Source organism: Erinaceus europaeus, chromosome 17 (assembly GCF_950295315.1).
Source record: "Erinaceus europaeus chromosome 17, mEriEur2.1, whole genome shotgun sequence".
Classification (NCBI taxonomy): Eukaryota; Metazoa; Chordata; class Mammalia; order Eulipotyphla; family Erinaceidae; genus Erinaceus; species Erinaceus europaeus.
The window spans coordinates 11148044-11166534 of NC_080178.1; the positions used below are offsets into that span (position 1 = coordinate 11148044).

General features: G+C 42.5%; 1 protein-coding gene across 1 annotated transcript; it reads left to right on the plus strand.

The window, feature by feature from the left end:
• Nucleotides 1-4358: 4358 nt before the first annotated feature.
• On the plus strand, nucleotides 4359-7004 carry LOC132534031 (uteroglobin-like). Its single transcript, XM_060177456.1, has 3 exons — nucleotides 4359-4506; nucleotides 5563-5753; nucleotides 6867-7004. Exons 1-3 carry the CDS (start codon nucleotides 4452-4454, stop codon nucleotides 6897-6899), a joined length of 279 nt encoding a protein of 92 aa, XP_060033439.1. The 5' UTR covers nucleotides 4359-4451; the 3' UTR covers nucleotides 6900-7004.
• Nucleotides 7005-18491: the final 11487 nt, after the last annotated feature.

Here is an 18491-nt window from a genome sequence, read left to right on the forward strand (position 1 = left end):
GGCCTATTTCATTTAACATGATAACTGCAAGTTCTACCCATGGTGAGGGAGAAGAGATGACTTTATCATTCTTTTTTAACCAGTATATATATATGAATGTGTAGATATATATACATATATATATCCCTTTTGTTTCCCTTGTTGCTTTTTATTGTTATTGTACTCATTGTTGTTGTCGTTGTTGGATAGGACAGAAAGAAATGGAGAGAGAAGGGGAAGGCAGAGAGGGGGAGAGAAAGAAAGACACCTGCAGACCTGCTTCACGCCTGTGAAGCGACTCCCCTACAGGTGGGGAGCGGGAGCTTGAACCAGGATCCTTATGCCAGTCCTTGTACTTTGTGCCATGTGCATTTAACCCACTGCTCTACGCCCGACCTCCAACTTTTATCATTCTTAACAGCTAGCTAGTACTCCACTGTGTATATGTACCACACATTTTTTTAGCTTCTCGTCTGTCATTGGAATCTGGATTGCTTCAAAGTTTTGGCTATTACAAATTGTGCTGCTATTAATATAGGTGTACAAAGAACTCTTCTAATAGGCTTTTTTGTTTCTGTTGGTAAATAAGTTGGACAGAAATTTCTTGGTCATATTGTAGATCCCTGTTCAGTGTTCTGAGAAATTTCCAGACTTAAAGGTTCTCCTTACGGGTTAGACTAAGTTATAGTCTCACCAGCAGTGTAGAAATGCACCCTCTTCCCCACATCGTCATCAATATTTATTTCTAACTTCACAAATGGATGACATTGTCATGTTATCACATGGTATCACATTCACATAGTATCATGTTGTGTCTCATTTTTATCTTTATTTGTGTTTCTCTGATAATCAGTGACTTTGGGCACCCTCTCATATGTTTGTTGGCCCTCTGGATCCCACACTTCACATGCTTCAGAAATGTTCTGAATCAGTCCAGTCCAATAATAAAAAATACAAAAGCACAAACCAACCAATGGGACTACACTGAACTGAGAAGCTCCTCCACAGCAAATGGCATCTTCACACACATGGAAACAGACACTACAGAACAGGAAAAGATCTTTCTATGACATATACCATAAAAATGACCAACAACTAAAATACATAAAGAACGTGGTAAAGGGGTGTCAGGTGGTAGTGCAGCAGGTTAAGCGCAGGTGGAGCAAAGTGCAAGGACCAGCAGAAGGATCCTGGTTCGAGTCGCTCCAAGGCGGTGAAGCAGGTCTTCAGGTGTCTATCTTTCTCTCCCCCTCTCTGTCTTTCCCTCCTCTCTCCATTTCTTTCTGCCCTATCCAGCAACAACAACAGCAATAATAACTACAGCAATAAAACAAGAAGGAAAACAAACGGGAATAAATAAATAAGTTATAAAAATAAAAATATAAAGACAATAAAAATGAACTCGGTAAAGTTAGCAGTAAGACACAAGCCATTAGAAAATGGAGAGAAGTCACAGCAGAAAATTCAATAATAAAAAGAGTTTTATTTCTTTTCCTTCGTTTTCACTAATAGTTGCTATTTTTGAGCAGCTTAAGAAAAAAATAGAGAGCACAGAAAGTTCCCAGAAAGGAAAGAAGAAGAAGAAGGAGGAGGAGGAGGAGAAGGAGCAGGAGAAGGAGAAGGAGAAGAAGGAGAAGAAAAGAAAAGAGGGAGAAAGAAAAGGATAAGAAGAAGAAGAAAGAAGAAAAAGAAAAAGAAAGTAGAAAAACGCTAACTAAATAAATACAAATTAAAGAAATCTACTATGAAGTATTTAGTAGAATCTATTTGTTAAGTTCACAGATGCTCTGTATTAAACTATATATCTGAAGTATCCTCTGACAGTTTAAATAAAAAAATAAACAGATAGAAAAAGAGATGGAGAAAAAAATGTTGTTGTCATATGTGATCTGAATGGCTTGATTTTCATTCCCCTTCTCTGTAGTTGTTTGAATAACCCTTTTGCTCTCTGTTTCTGACAACTTCATTATCCCATAGAGGGTGTACATGTCAAATCACACAGTAGTTCTCATGCTGTACCTGCTTTATTTCACGTAGTGCACTTCCCAAGAATCCTCTGTGTCAGAGCTTGTTATAAGGTTTCTTCATCGATAAGAATGAACACTCTTCCCATAAGTATACCTTCCCAGGACACTGTTAATCCATCCAGTCTACAGTTGATGGATATGTGTGGTTCTACTCTCGACTACTGTGACTAATGCTGCTATGAACATGGGCTTGTGATTTGTCTTTAAGATCCTAGATCTGATTATTCTGCCTACATATTCAGAGATGAGCCTGACTGACTGTCAATCCTATTTTGGGACTTTGAGGGACAGCCAAAAGCAAAAGATGGACAAGTGCTCTTACTAGTCCATGTCCTTATTAATAATTTTTAATTTTTATGTTTTTTTCCTTTTTTTAGGCAGTGACCATACTAACAAAAGTGAAAATGTTATTTTACTGGATACCGGAAGCATAGCAAGAAAGCATAGGGACCAAATATCTATCTCTCTTTTTTTTTTAGTTTTATTTATTTATTATTGGAAAGAAACAGAGAAATTGAGAGGGGAGGGGGGATAGAGAGGGACAGAGACAGAGAGACACCTGCAGTATTGCTTCACCACTCTTGAAGCTTTCCCCCTGCAGGTGGGAACCAGAGGCTTGAACCTGGTCCCTTGAGCACTGTAATGTGAGCACTTAATCAGGTGCACCATCACCTGGCCCCAGGACCAAATATCTAGATGTGTCACCCCCTCACTCTTCCATTCCGGCAGCATTACTCACTGTAAAGTGGTAAATGTACCTGCCTTTCCCTTCCTGTCTCTCTGCCCTCACAGCCTTCCTGTTCCTGTTGCACTGCTTTCTCAAGATAACCTGCTCCCTGATGTGTGCCTGCAAGTCACATAGTTACGTGGTTCTCTCTCCCCTTGTGTGTTCTTCCACTTCACTCCTCCAAAACTGGCATTCTGATAGAAGTATACACATCCTTCCTGACAGCAGGTACATAAATAGTTTCTCTACCATGATCTGAACACTTCCCAAAGCTTTTCCATAGACTTTACATGCCCTGTACTGGGTTTTATAGAGTGTTCTGCCCAAGGATGGGCAGAGGCAGAGAAGGACTCCCTGTCGGTGTGTCTGTCTAATATGGGAACTTTGATGGATCAAGAAGTGTCATCCACCCCATGGAAAGGGCAAAGCAAAGGGGACTTCATTTATCAATTTGGAGTTTACAGACAAGTCTATGATTATCGGTGGGGCAGATAACATAATGACTATACAAAGGAAATCTCATGCCTGAGGTTCCAAAGATCCAGATTCAGTCGCACTCACTATGATAAGCCGGACCTGAGCTGTGATCTCATTTAAACAGAAAATGTAAATATATGGGGGCCCGGTGGCAGCACCAGGTTAAGCCAATGGTATGAAGCACAAGGGCCAGTGTAAGGATCCTGATAAGAACCCCTGCTCCCCACCTGCAGGGGGCTTGCTTCATAAGTGGTGAAGCAGATCTACAAGTGCCTTTCTCTCCCCACCTCCGTCTCCTCCTCCTCTCTCTATTTCTCTCTGTCCTATCCAAAACAACAACAGTAGCAACAATGACAACAACAACAACAACATCAAGAACAAAAATGGAGCTAATTACCTCCAGGAGCAGTGGATTCAGAGTGCAGGGACGGAGCCCCAGCAATAATCCTGAAGGCAAAAAAAAAAAAGTTAAATATAAATGATAAAAATACTTAAGTCTGTGATTCTTTAGTAACTTTAAATATGAGTATGAAATTAATAGTTAGGGCATGTAATCTTCCTCTATGTACTGTTTTCCCTGGAGTCCTAAAAACCATTGATTTCCTTCACAACTAGCATCACTACTTCAAGCTTTCTCTATGAACTGCCCAAAAAGAGGCCTCGCATAGTATTTCTGTACACCAAGTGGCACCCTCACCAAGTTCAGTGCTTATTTGTTCACACTTCAAATCTGAAGCATCAGAAGAATATTTATTTATTGTCTGAATAAATTACATATTTATTCAGAGATCACTCTGAATAAGTTACATATTTATTCAGAGAACAGCTGCTTTTCCATTTCTCTGTGCCAGGCTCTGTGCTAAGTTAAATATACAAAACCAGGCACATCCTGTCTGTGTTAGGCTAAAAGTCCAGGTGTAGCTCACATGATTCAATGACTACATATTTTTCAAACTACAATCTCGATAGTGCCTACACAAGAGAGGTGTATGACGCAACAATGTCTGTCATGGGAACTGGGACCAAGTCTCTGGAGCCCATGTATGACACTGGTGCATGCCACCAGACCTCATGAGGAAATGAGGCTGGGAAGCCAAGCCTTGTGGCCTATCACATGTCCATCTTGGCAGGACCCATAAGGCTCCCCAGGCATAAATATCCCTGGGATCCCCCAGGCTCCTGAGTGCAGCTCCTAAGTGCTCATCATTTCTCAAAGCTGAAATCTCAGGGAACAACTAACCATGAGGCTCTTCCTGCCTGTCCTGTTGGTCACTCTGGCCCTTTACTGCTGTGAAGGTAAGTACAGTTTCTTATCAAACTATAGCACAGTGGCATACAATTAAGATGCCAAGACTCTAGTCCAGGCCTCTAGGAGATATTCAGAAGTTGTTAGATTTCTCCTTCTCATTTCTTACATGCCAGTTGAATATGCAGCTTCGTGGCTCATAAATTGCTCCTAACAAATGCCGAGAAGTGTATCAGAGAGACCTCTGTGCCTTGAGGTCAGTCCTCCTTGAGTCTCTGAAGAATAAATCTTCCCATGGCCTCTTCAGAATAAGTAAGGATGGTGAAATTTACAAGTGCTGAGTTTCTAGGAATACTACCAGCAACTGCAGCAGAAATAGTACCATGATGAGGATGGTGATGACTTGATTCTAGGTGAATCCCAACCATTCATTCAACAAGAACTTTGCATGTCTTCACTCTTCACGCAGCTAACTTGTTTCCATTTTCTCTTTTCTTCTGGCCCTCAAAACAACCTTCATTGCTTGCTGCACTTAAAGCAATATCGCCAAAATGGCACAGCTCAGCACTGAGCAGCCAGCTCTGACCTGACTTCAGTGTTCCTCAGCCCATGTCCCTTTGGCCCCAACTTCACATGCGAGCACCCACCTGAGGCTGCAGAACCCTCAGCTGTAGATCATAACTTCAGTTGGGTCTCTTGTTGTATTTCTTTGATGTTTTTGGAGGAGATGATTCCATTCCTGTTATTCCATGGCCATGCCTCTTGTTTTCACTTTGTGAGTTGATGTGCTGTATTATAGCACCAATGCCTCAGGTGCGCATCGTTGAAAATCAGCACAACATATGTGGCATCTTTGCCTTGATGATGTGATTGTCCACTGTGCCAAACACTAATTCTGATGCAACTTTTGTTCTTGTACAGTTATCTCAAAATGTCCAAATTATTGTTGGTAAAGACTGACATTTCCTCCCCATTTGCCTCCTATGTTGTGCCAGTAAATTCTCTGCATTGAACTTCACAGACTACGGCTCACAGGAGAGACCTTAGGATTAGTTGATAGGCATAAAAAACAGCATCAACAATAGCTTCCTTTTTTCCTCTTACAGTAAGTGCGGGAACAATCTGCCCAGCGATTCCTATAGAAATAGGCGCTATGTTCTTGGCTCCAAAACCTATGTTCGCAAGAATACTTAGATTATTTGATCCATCTGAAGAGGTTTTTGAGGCTGAAATGAAAGCGAAAGATGCCATTGATGTGCTGACCACCAAGGAGAAACTTCTGTGTATGAAGATAGTGGTAATTTCTTTCTTGTTTTGCTTCTGCTCTGCTACATGGCCAGCAGGGAGACCCATGAGCAGCTTATGGGACACAGGTGGGAGAGACCTGCATGCCACTCAGGTCTGATGGGTGAGCCATGTGTACAAGGTAGACAGTGATGGCCCACACTCCGAGCCTTTTGTGGCTGAACAGGGCCTCTGTCTGGGTATGTCCTTCCCCTTCAGCTCACTGCCCCTGCCCGGATATATATTTCACACTGTCTGGGGAGAGGATCACTGGACCCAGGCATAATGGTAAAGGCACATGGCCTATGCTCCCTGCATCTCCTCTCACCTTCGGCCATAGTTCCCCTGGGAACTCCTAATAGGTTGGTAGTGGGAGAGATGAACCATCACGTCCTCTGTCAGCATTTGGGCCTCTATAACTCCTGTAAATCCAAGGCCACACAGCACATGTTCTGTCTACCTTCCATCTTCAAACACTACTCTCTGCCTTATCAGAGCCAGTGCATATGGACCCTCTCTGCATACCCCAAGCATTCACAAATGCCATCGCCATACTTACCTTGTACCACTAGGAAGAGTCAGATGTATACAGGTCTCCCCCAACTCGCTTAGGTCATGAGTTCCCACAGAAAATATCCACAAGCATCCTTTCTCTCATGCTGAGAAGTTCATGTGTCTTGGGTTGAATTCCACATGTGAAGTTGACACTCTGCAAACACTACTTACCAAGCATTCCCTTCCTTGAGACAATGTTCACTCCAAGTGAAAAAACGAAATGAGTCCTTGGTTCCAGGCCATCAAAGAAAATATTCCTGGGTGATTCTGTCTCCACCATCACTCTACTTCTGCCAGAAGAATCCTTTTTCTTACTTTGGGTCTCCTCAGAGGTAATTAGTCAGGTGGTGGAAATGACTGTACACGTTCATGCTCATTGCAGTCACTGCAAATTCTGAATCGTACACACTGTAGGTCCCACCGTTTGACCTGCCCCTCCAGCTGCCTTTTGGATTTTAGAATACACTTCATATCTAGATATATAAATATATATTCTAGCATTACTGGCTTTAATATCATGTCCAGAGCTGCATTACTGATCACTGTTCTCTTTTATTCTTGTCCTTTTCAGGGAAGACTACTTAAGGAGTGTGTAAAGAATTAAGAAGTCTATTCATACACCTTGTCCTTTCAAAGATCACTTGATCTTCTGTGGAAAATGCAACAAGTGTCAACATCTTGCTTCAATAAATGGCTCTCTTTACACTTCTCCGATTGTTTTGTTGTTGTCAAAGAATGTCTCGGTGGCAGAGATTTTATCAGGACACAGCTTTAGGATATGACCAACATTCAGACCACTGTGGTCCAGAGGCAAGTTACCCGTGGGAGCCTCAGTGCTGGAATCATCCGAGGAAATAGCTGGTCAGGAATAATTCTACATTGTCTGATCAATTTCACATACTCAGGAGGGGAGGGAGGGGAATTAAAATGTTTTGGTTAGTATTGATGGACTGAAGGATACCCACAACCTAAGTGGTCAGTCGTGCATTTCACATAAACCTATATCATGACTAGGTCAGCCTCTGACGAGGTTGAGTTGTAAGTGAAAGACTCCACTGACTAGATGTCCCTGTGATCCAGATGGCATGGGTCGCATCTCATCGTCGAGGTGCACCCTTATAGAAGGTCCACTGTATTCATTGAAGTTTGTTTGTCTGCATGCGCCTTCATTTTGGGTCAGTGACAAGGGCTCCATGTTGAGGTGTCTCTCTGTGACTCTGCACACTCAAAATGAGTGCTGATGTCTACAGCACTCACCAGCTCCTTGGGCTATGCACCCTCCAGATTATCTCAAGGCTCCACAAACATACATGAGCATCCGTGTGGACAGTCCCATTCTATCACTCCATAAGTGTCAGAGGGGAACTCTATAAATTAGAACCCACAGTTTCTTTCCAGCTTAGTACTCCTTCAATAGGCAGCCAACTTGGTTCATGTCTCACTATACAACGAATAACTTGGGCAACTAGAAATGGCATAGCCTCCTGGACTGGCTTCCAGTGGTTGCTGGAGAAGAAGATTGATGGAGATCTCCCAGCTCTATGAGAAACCCCAATTGGAATCTGTGCTGGAGGATCTGGGCCATTGTTGGTGTTACATACATGGACATAGAAGACCCTGTCTTGGGTTTCCCTCTGACATTATCTTTCTACTCACAAGTGTACTTACTGTGTGGTTAATGACTTGACCTTACCTGCCCGATTTTCTACAGCTGTGGAGAAAGTTCACTCATAGGGAGGGTGGTCATACAACTGGGACTGCTCAGGGGAATCTGACTGATATTGTTGTCCTAGTGTCCATCCACTGCTGACCCCTCCCCTGACGCTCAAGCTCCCCAGTTTAGACAACACAGCACATCATCACCCTACTCATGGGCTGATACAGTGCAGAGTTACCGAGGTTTGACAAAGCCTGGCCAAGGAAATGATCCGTGGTTTCTAGTCAGGATTTTTAAATCTGGAAAGAAGACCCAGTGTCCCTAGGGTTGGAGGCAATTTGTAGGCCAACATTATGTTCAGTATACTTGGGAGCAAAGTCACAGTTTGATTATCTCATTAAAATGGTTTAGAGGGAGAGTCCTAAAAATACTAGGGAAGCAAAAGTTGATCAAAGTAGAGTTTGGTTCCTAAGACTGAAGATTTCACCTTCAGTCTGAGCACAATGGCTTTAGATTTTCATGAGAATGTAGCCTAGGGGCCAGGCAGTGATGCCCCTGGTCAAGTGCAGACAGTGCAGTGCCCAAGGAACCTGTTCAAGCCCCTGGTCCCCACCTGCAGGAGGAAACTTCGTGAGTGGTGAAGCAGGGCTGCAGGTCTCTCTCTGTTTCTTTCTCTCTCTATCTCCCTCCCCTCTCAATCATTTTCTCTCTACACAATATTATTATTTATTACTTTATAAACACATTTTTAAAAACACTGAATATGAAAGTAAGAAGTTTCCAATTTTTTATTTTATATAAAATGGAAATATTGACAAGACTATAGGATAAATGGGGTACATTTCTACACACTGCCCACCCCCCAGAACTCTGTAGCCAATCCCCTCCCTTAATAACTTCCATATTCTTTATCCCTCTGGGAGTATGGACCCAGGGTCATTGTGAATGTTCCAGGCTGCATTAATTTCAGGACCCATCTTACTTGGGTAGTAGGTAGAGTGTGTTGCCCACCCTCCCTTTGGAGAATGGAACAGTTGTTGATTCACATTGAGGGCAAGGTCCTGTAGGGGCTCACAAAGGGGTCCTTTATGTTGTTCCTGATGGAGATGACCAGTAACAGTGGTGAGAGGGATCTGTTAGAGGTCTAGGCCCACCATGTCTGTGTGGGAATCCCAGGGCTCCCTGACTAGGGACCCAGGTGATGGGGTGGCCTGGTAGTGACTAAAGAGTCATCATTAAAGTCTGCCAGTCTCTTCCCCTACTCAGCTTTTGTAGTCCTTACTTTGTCTGACGGGTTAGCTTTGGAGCGATTGGGGGACATGTCATAGGAGGTAGGTGAGGACGGCATCTAGGTCTAAGTAGAAACTATTTCACTAGGTACTGTAAGGGGACCTTTTAGTTCTTGCTACTTTCTTGCTTCATTTTTCTTTAACACACTGCAAATTATTGCACACTTTCCTTTAAGGTACATATTTTGCCTTTTAAGGCAAAAGTAAAATGAAGAAAATGTGAAGAAGTGAAACAGAAGGAGGAAGATCTGTCTGAGGACGAGGAACAGGAAAGGAGAAACAAGAAGAGGTTTCCTTGTGAGGACATTTCAAAATTCTTTCTCTAATAAGACCTGATCCAGTTCGGGCTATCTGTGGTCTCACCCATGGAGTCCTGGTGTTGGGCTTGATCCCTCTGATGGAGTGTACTAATTTGCTGTTATTGTTGTTGGCCACCAGGTGGCACTGTAGCTTTGGTCGTGAGTTTCTACCCAATTTGGAAGTGGTGGGGCAGGGAGGCAAAGTTTCCTGCAGCCAGAGCAGGGCTTCAGTATTTGATAATATACCCAGGCTCCCCTGAAGATATTTCTATGCTGTCAGAAGCCAAGCACAAGGGCAGTTAGACCTTCTAGACACGCCCAGTGCTCTGTAGTGGACAGAGGGACCCTTTAGAGGTCTAGGTTGATTATATGTATAGGGAAATCCAAGGATTCCCTAACTAAGACCCCAGATTATGAGGTGGAACCCACCCACTTTTCTATCATAGTAGGCATATGCAAACTCTAGAGTGAGAATCGATAAACAGCTTCTTTTTTTATATAGTTGTAGTTATTATTGTTGTTGTTATTGATGTCGTTGTTGGCTAGGACAGAGAAAAATGAGAGAGGAGGGGAACACACCTACATACCTGCTTCACTGTCTGTGAAGCGACTCCCCTGCAGGTGGGGAGCTGGAGGCTCGAACTGTGATCCTTCAGCTGGTCTTTATGCTTTCTGCCATTTGCATTTAACCCGCTGTTACCGCCCGACTCCCAAAAGCTTCTTTTTAAAACTGAGTTAATAATGATTGACAGGATTGTAGGATAAGAGGGGTACAACTCCACACAGTTCCCAACACCAGAATTCACATCCCAACCCCTCCACTGGAAGCGTTCCTATTCTCTAACCCCCTGGAAGCATGGACCCAGGATTATTATGGGGTGCAGAAGGTGGGAGGCCTGGCTTCTGTAACTGCTTCTCCACTGGACATGGATGTTGGCAGGGCGATACATACCCTCAGACTGTTTCTATCTTTCTTTAGTGAGGCAGGGCTCTGGGAAGGTGAGGCTCCAGGATATATTGGTGAGGTTGTCTGCCTAAGAAAGTCAGGTTAGTGTCATGATAGCAACTGCAACTTAAGATATAAAGCAGAACATACTGTTTAATAATCAGGAACCTAAGAGTAAGATTAAAGCATATGAGATTTAGGGCCTCTATTGTAGAAAAAGCTTGTAGCTCTATTTTAGGTATACTCCAAGGGGCCCATATCTTTACTAATTTTTGCCTGAGCCCAACAACTAACAGGCAGGTAGGCTAAGGGTATTGTCTGGGGAGATAGTGTCAGAGTTGGAAATAGGGCTAGAAAGCTTCTGCTGTGATCAGAGACCATAAATGAAAGTTAAAAAGGAAAGGGGAGAAAGGGAAACAAAATAATGAAAAAAGTTGAAAGGTTAGGGCACCAAAGTAAAAACCCTGGGGTGAGGGAGGGTAAGGGTGACAATCGGTTCCCAGGGCAGTGGGGGTGTGGTGGGGGGGGGTCGGATGGCACACAGCCTTTTGGTGGTGGGAATGATGTTTATGTACACTCTTATTAATTTGTAGTCAGATAAGTCACTATTTAATTAATATGAGAGGGGAAAAATTGATTGTATGTCTCAAACTTTTTAAAGCACAGACTAAATCTTTTTAATACATAGGCTGAGTCTGTGATATGTTGAATCTCTCAAAAGCCTAGACCAGGGAGAATAGAAGCAGCCGGTGGCACAGCTATATACAAGATGTTGAGTATTATACAGCAAATCCTAGCAAAGGGACTTTTCAAAGTTAACCCAATTACTAAATAATGTGATGATAACAATAACTATCTACTGTCTTCTTGAACCCTAAGACAGCAGGAACCTCACATTTCCACTATAGAGCCTATATTTCCCCCAGTCCTGGAACCTTAGGGTGGGGTGCACTTTCCTGCATGCTCCTCTCAATATTATTCATATCAAATAATATTGCGTCCACCAATCACAACCTAATCAATGCAACGAGTGCCACCTCAGCATGCTTCACTTCAGACTGTGTCCAGAGACTTCAGGTGTGGAATGACAACCCTTCAGCTTCATTACTCGGGTAAGGCCATTCCTTTCATAGTATTCTCTAATTTCATTCCAGGTGGTTCACTTCCTAGCAAAGTCCCAAAACCTAGATATAGACCAGGTCCCCTGAGATAGAGCATATGTTCACACGTGCCCATAAACTAGGGAAAAATATATACCTGAAAGCAGAAGTACACAATAGTCTGCAGTGAGTACCCACAACACTTCATCTGCACTATTCCAGCCTTTAGGTCCATAATTGTTCAACAATTTGTTTGGCTTTGTATGTTAACCCTCTTTTCAGCCACCAGGTTCCAGATGCCAGCATGATGCCGAGCAGACTTCCCTGGACAGACAACCCCACCAATGTGTCCTGGAACTCTGCTTCCCCAGAGCCCCACTCTACTAGGGAAAGAGAGAGGCAGACTGGGAGTATGGATCGACCAGTCAATGCCCATGTTCAGTAGGGAAGCAATTACAGAAGCCAGACCTTCCACCTTCTGCAACCTACAATGACCTTGGGTCCATACTCCCAGAGGGATAAGAAATGGGAAAGCTATCAGGGGAGGGGATGGGATATGGAGATCTGGTGGTGGGAATTGTGTGTAGTTATACCCCTCCTATCTTACGGTTTTGTTAATGTATCCTTTTTAAAATAAATTTTTTAAAAAGTTGAAAGATAATTATACTGACTAACCATAGCCTGAAAAAAAGACTATGACTAGGCCACAGAGAGAGAGCTCACCATCATAGTGCCAACATAACCAGGCACATGGCAGCTTCTTCCTCTCTATCTGAATGAAAAAGTGGCTAAAAGAGTGAAGCCACATGTACATACAACCTACACATATCACTTTTTTTTAATATTTATTTTATTTATTTATTCCCTTTTGTTGTCCTTGTTGTTTTATTGTTGTAGTTATTATTGTTGTTGTCTTTGTTGGATAGGACAGAGAGAAATGGAGAGAGGAGGGGAAGACAGAGAGGAGGAGAGAAAGATAGACACCTGCAGACCTGCTTCACCACCTGTGAAGCGACTCCCCTGCAGGTGGGGAGCCGGGGTTCGAACTGGGATCCTTATGCTGGTCCTTGTGCTTTGCGCCACCTGCGCTTAACCCGCTGTGCTACAGCCTGACTCCCCCTACGCATATTACTATTTCAGTAGTGGAAATACTCCACAATAAGTCCATGCATCACATACATTATCAAAAGTTCAATAGCAAAGACTCACATGTATGATGGAAGCAGTGAGCTAGTAGTCATGAAAATGGGTGGGAAATTATTCACTGGATCACGAACCCCTGGAGGAGATAGCAAGGCAAATATATGCACTGGCACAGATATTTGAGATGAAATATTTGAACCACAGGCTTCTCATACTGTCAAGTTGTATAAAGTTTAGAATTTGAAAATGGATCCAAGTAGACAGCAGGAAAGCTAACATAGTACCTGCTCTGCCTCTAAATACATATTAGCATCTCAAGTCATTAGATGGATGCAGGTGAGTTGAAACATAGCTGTGGTAACTTCTAGGGGACAAGGAGATTGAGGTGGCCCAGTCTCCATAAATGGACATTAAATCATCCCTCTACTCATTGGCACTCTTCTGCATATGATTCCAGGTTCTCACCAGCTATTACTTGCATCTGAATTTAGTGGCTTAAAAGCTTCTTTTATTCTTTTTCTTCCCTGCAGGCTATGGGAACCTGAGGGCTTTTATACTATAAGTAGGCTTCTTAGCTTAAACCCTCACTCCTGACCAAGAGATAAAGCAGGGTGGGGCAGAGATAATCCAGTGGTTATGCAAAGAGACTCTCACAGCCCCACCACTAGGCCACCAAGGTATAGATCTTCTCCTGAGTTTCCTCATTAGTTCTCTGTCCACTGCCGCTGCTCCACATCCTGAGGTCAGTAGCAATGGACACTCACAGTTGTGTTTGGTGAGTCTCAGGGGAGTCCTGTCCTCCTTTCAGCCATCCCCTTGTTGTTGAAACAGATTGGTGGTGGTGTCTCAACTGGTAAACTGTCAGACTGTTACCAGCCACTTAATCTCTCCCTAGGCTCCTCTCTGTCCCTAAGCCACACGTGTTTGCACTGACCGGTGATTTGGTGGGTTCCTCAAGTTGTTCTACTTCTGTCTTGTTGTGGTCCCAGGTGGACTCCTTTGGAATTCCTAGTTGACCTGGAGGAAGAGAGGAGAGAAACACAGCTGCTGCTGCTCCGTAGCCCTGCTACGGAGTTCTATATTTTCAACTTCTTTGACTGAAAGTCTATTTTATTTGATATTAGAATAGCTGTTCCAGCAGGAGCCCTAGTCAGAGAGTCATAAGATTCCCAAACACACATGATGAGCCTAGACCTCGAATAAATCCCTCTCCCCAATATTACCAATCTTCTCTATCAGGAACAACAAAATAGACCCCATTGTGGATCCCTATAGGACCTTCCCTCAACTTGATTCAACAACAGTAGAGAATGTTCCACCCCCCCCCCCCAAAGGAAGGATGAACAATATACTCTATGCTTCACCTGAGGAATACGTGTCCTGAAATTGGGGCAGCTTGTAACATTCCTACTCATGACCACAGAATGTGAGCTCAGATCTACAGGGGTGCAGAGGTCACATAGGCTCTTAAACTGAATATGGGCCCCAGATCAGAACAAATCGATGGGGATTTAGTCAACAATATTTATACACCGTTCCCATATTAGGGAGCTACTACTCTCTTTCCTGATCGAGATTTCTGGTCCTTTTTCCAGCCATGACATTATCTCCCCAGACAATAACTTGGATCCACCTGCACATCAAATTTCAGGCTCAGGGAAAAAAAAAACCAAAACACTAGTATAGTCATAGGCCCTTTAGAATATAACTAAAATAGGCCTACTAACCATCCACAAAATGGAGACCCTCCCCTCCCAACTCTTCATCTGCACTACTTCAGCCTTTAGGTTCCTGATTAGTCAACAATTTCTTTATATGTTATATGGCTTTATTTGTTAACTCTCTTTTCAGCCACCAGGTTCCAGATGCTAGCATGATGCCAAACAGACTTCCCTGGACAGACAACACCACCAATGTGTCCTGGAGCCCTGATTCCCCAAAGCCCCACCCCACTAGGGAAAGAGAAAGGCAGACTGGGAGTATGGATTTACCTGTCAACTCCCACATTCAGCTTGAAAGCAATTACAGAAGCCAGACCTTTTACCTTCTGGATCCCACAATGTCACTTGGCCCATTCTCCCAGAGGGATGAAGAGTAAGAAAGCTATCAGTGGAGGGGATAGGATATGGAGTTCTGGTGGTGGGAATTGTGTGGATTTGTAGCCCTCTTATCCTATGGTTTTGTCAATGTTTCCTTTTTGTAAATAAAAATAAATTTAAAAAAAGAATAGCTTTGCCTGCCTATTTGTCTGCACTATTGACTTGAGATACCTTGTCCCAGCCTCTTATCCCAAACTTCTGTTTATCTTTCTTTTTGATATGGTTCTTGGAAACATAGAATAGATGGACCTTGCTTTTTTTTTTTTTTTTTTAAATAATGGGACTGTGTCTGGTAAAATAAATCTGAGACCAGAGCCTGGAAAAGCTCATTTTCCTGAACTAACTCTCTCTCTCTCCTCCTGCACATCTGGGATGATGCTATCTCCCCAGAAAGATTTTTACTGCCCACCAGTCTAGTGTTGTCTCAACTGTGGCTACTAAGCAGCAGAAGAAAAGGGAGTGGGATAGTTAATAGAATCATGAATAGCACAGAATGAAATTACTTGGAAATAAAACTATTGGGACACTTAAAAAGAGAAACTACTACAGGAAATTCTGAAACAAATCAAGCAATATTGAATGTTTCTTTCACTTTCTCCCTAAGGCAGACACAGAAGTAACTTGGACATCACAGGATGATTATTAAACAGTGGCAAGAGTTTGGAAACAAGGTGAAGGGAACTTTCCCTCATAGAATCCTGGTTCCCCAGTGAACTCTTTCAGGCCATGAACTAACTCCCTTTCAGCTCACAGATTATAGGGTGACAGTGATCCATGCATCAGGTGTTCAAAAGTGCCAGCAGGTGCTCTGCTGCTACCCAGAGCTCCAGGGGATCACACATCCCACACCCCAAACACGAGGGCATAATTCACAGAGACTCAACAGTGTGAAATCAGACACTAAGTTAAGGTAATTATCTTAACTGAGAAAGGAGTTAATGGAGCTAAAGACAGTTTGAAGACACTTTTTATAAATAAACATTCCTTGTTGACAGAATCAATTGGATTCAGTTTGATATTTGACTTTGAGAAAGAAGTGATCTTCCTCTTGGTCCCATGACTGATAATTTTCTCATTTGGACTCATAAAAATTAGAGCTGACTCTACCGACATACACTTAATAGAGGACCTTATTGTTTTCTTTGTCATGCAAGCTCACAGAGGTACCACTGGGGCATGTCAATGACTGGAGGTGGTTATGCTTAGTGAAATAAGTAAAGAGATTAAATAGGAATGTAAAAAGAAAATAGAAGCAAGCATACTGTTAGCTAGACTTGTGAGAATATGGTGCTTATTTTTGAGAAGTGGGAGGGTAGGGAGACACACCTTTGGTGGTAGGTGTGGTGTGTAACTACACAATGTAATCTTACGATCTTGTAGCGCACTATTAGTAACACATGAAAATATTGAAGAAGAACATTCTGACGCTGAGCACGAGCCCAGGTCTTCTAGACCTCATGTTGGCTCCTCTCCATTGTTCACCAATGACATCAGTTCACATTTTGAAAGACAGAAACAGCAATTCAAATTCAACACCAAAATAAACCCTAGAGTTCTGTTAGGATTCTAATGGTAGTGGCTCTGAATATATGGAATAATTTAAGAACAGTTGATTCATTTCAAGAATTAAATGTTTATTTCAGGAACAAGACTAATGGCTCTGTTGATTTTAAATCCTTTTCTATCTGAGTAAAGCTTCATGATTTTACACAACAAGATTTACAATGTCTATTCAACTCTACGTCAACTTGATTCTGTGGATTCTTTTTTTTTCCTTTCAAAAATATTTTTACTTCATATATTTTAATAAAAATAATATATAGACAAAGACACAGAGAGAAAGGCCAGAGCACTAGTGAGGTCTGGTTTATATTAATACTAGGAACTGAACCTAGGAGCTGCAGGCATCAGAGAGAGTCTTTTGCATAACCATTAAGTTGTCTCTCCAGCCCTGGGGATTACCTTTTTTTTAAGTTTATAAAATGGAAATATGTAGGAGACTACAGGATAAGAGGGGTACATTTCCACACAATGCCCACCCTCAGAGCTCCATATCCAATCCCTTCCCTTGATAGCTTCCCTATTCTTTACCACTCTGAGAGTATTTATCGCTGCCTAATCTTAGGAAGTAAGTAGCAGATTTTTTTTATTAGTGATTTAATAATGATTAACAAAGTTGTGGAATAAGAGGGGTACAACTCCATGCAATTCCTACTATCAGAGTTCTGTGTCCCATGCCCTCCACTGAAAGGTTCCTAGTTCTTTATCCCTCTGGGAGTATGGATCAAAGGTCTTTATGGGGAGCAGAGGGTGGGAGGTCTGGCTTCTGTAACTGCTTCTCTGCTGGACATAGAGATTGGCGGGTTGATCCATATCCCTACCCTATTTCTGTCTTTCACTGGTTGGGTAGGGCTCTGGAAAAGTGAGGATCCAGGACACATTGGTGAGGTTATCTGCCCAGGAAAGTCAGGCTGGCATCATGGTAGCACCTGCAACTTGCTGGCTGAAAAACATTAAGATATAAAGCAGAACCATTTGTTTAATAGTCAGGAACCTAAAGTAAAAGAGCTGAGGTGATTAGGGTCTTCATATTGAAAGAAGCTAGGCAATCTATTTTAGGTTTATTCCAAGAAGCCTATGACTTTACTAGTTTTTGCCTCACCCCCTCAGCTAACACACAGGTGGGCTAAGAATGTTGTTTGGGAAGACGGTGTCAAAGTTGAGAAAGAGATTAGAGAGCTGGATCATGGCAGAGAGTTGCTCCCAAATATGGGAAAAGTATATAAATACCGTTAACTATAAAGCCCATCAACTTGGCCTAGGGCCCATGTCTATTCTTACTTAGCAAAGGAGCCTGTGTAGCCTCTGCATTCCTGTCAGTCTCAGCTCCAATTCCATGGTCACAGCTAGGAGCATTCTAGGGTACACTCATTTCAGACCTAGTTTTCCCTTAATGGCAGAGAATGTTGACCCAGCCTCCTGTTGGACAGTGGGCAATTCCTACCACTGTTATTCTACATTGAGAGCAAGGTCCTGTAGAGGCCCACAAGAGGGCTTATGATATTGTTCCTGATGGAGATGACCAGTGATGGTAGAGAGAGGGATCTGTCAGAGGCCCATCATATGTATGAGGGAATCTAAGTATTCCCTGACTAGGGCCACAGATGATAGGGTAGTCTGGTAGTGACCAATAGAGCCATCATTAAAGTGTGTTGGTCTCTTGCCTCGATCCAGCTTTTGTAGTCCTTCCTTTATCTGACAAGGTTAGACTTACAGTGATTGAGAGAAATAAAGTAAGAAGGTGAGGAGGATATCTAGATGTAAGTAGAAAATATTTTATTGAGTACTTTATGTTGCCTTTTTTAGGTCTTTCTACTTGATTATTACACTTATGAAGTCACTGTGCACTTTTACTTTAAGAAGTATATTCTTATATATATTAACTATATATTATCTATACTGTATATATTATATATTACATATATTATATATTAGGCATTATGTATTATATTATATACTATATGTATTATATATATCCTAACTTACTATTTGATACTGCATCTACTGATCTAAACCAGATCAATGCAACCAGTGATATATTTCACTTTGGATTGTGTCCAGAGAATCAAGGCCTGGGATGTCAATCGCCAGCTTCTATACTCT

Bases quoted from the DNA above. Each gene is read 5' to 3' on its own strand.
- LOC132534031 (XM_060177456.1), top strand. From the start codon at position 4,452: ATGAGGCTCTTCCTGCCTGTCCTGTTGGTCACTCTGGCCCTTTACTGC. The intron at 4,507-5,562 runs GTAAGTACAGTT...TTCCTCTTACAG, and splicing joins GGCCCTTTACTGCTGTGAAG to TAAGTGCGGGAACAATCTGC. The intron at 5,754-6,866 runs GTAATTTCTTTC...TGTCCTTTTCAG, and splicing joins TTCTGTGTATGAAGATAGTG to GGAAGACTACTTAAGGAGTG.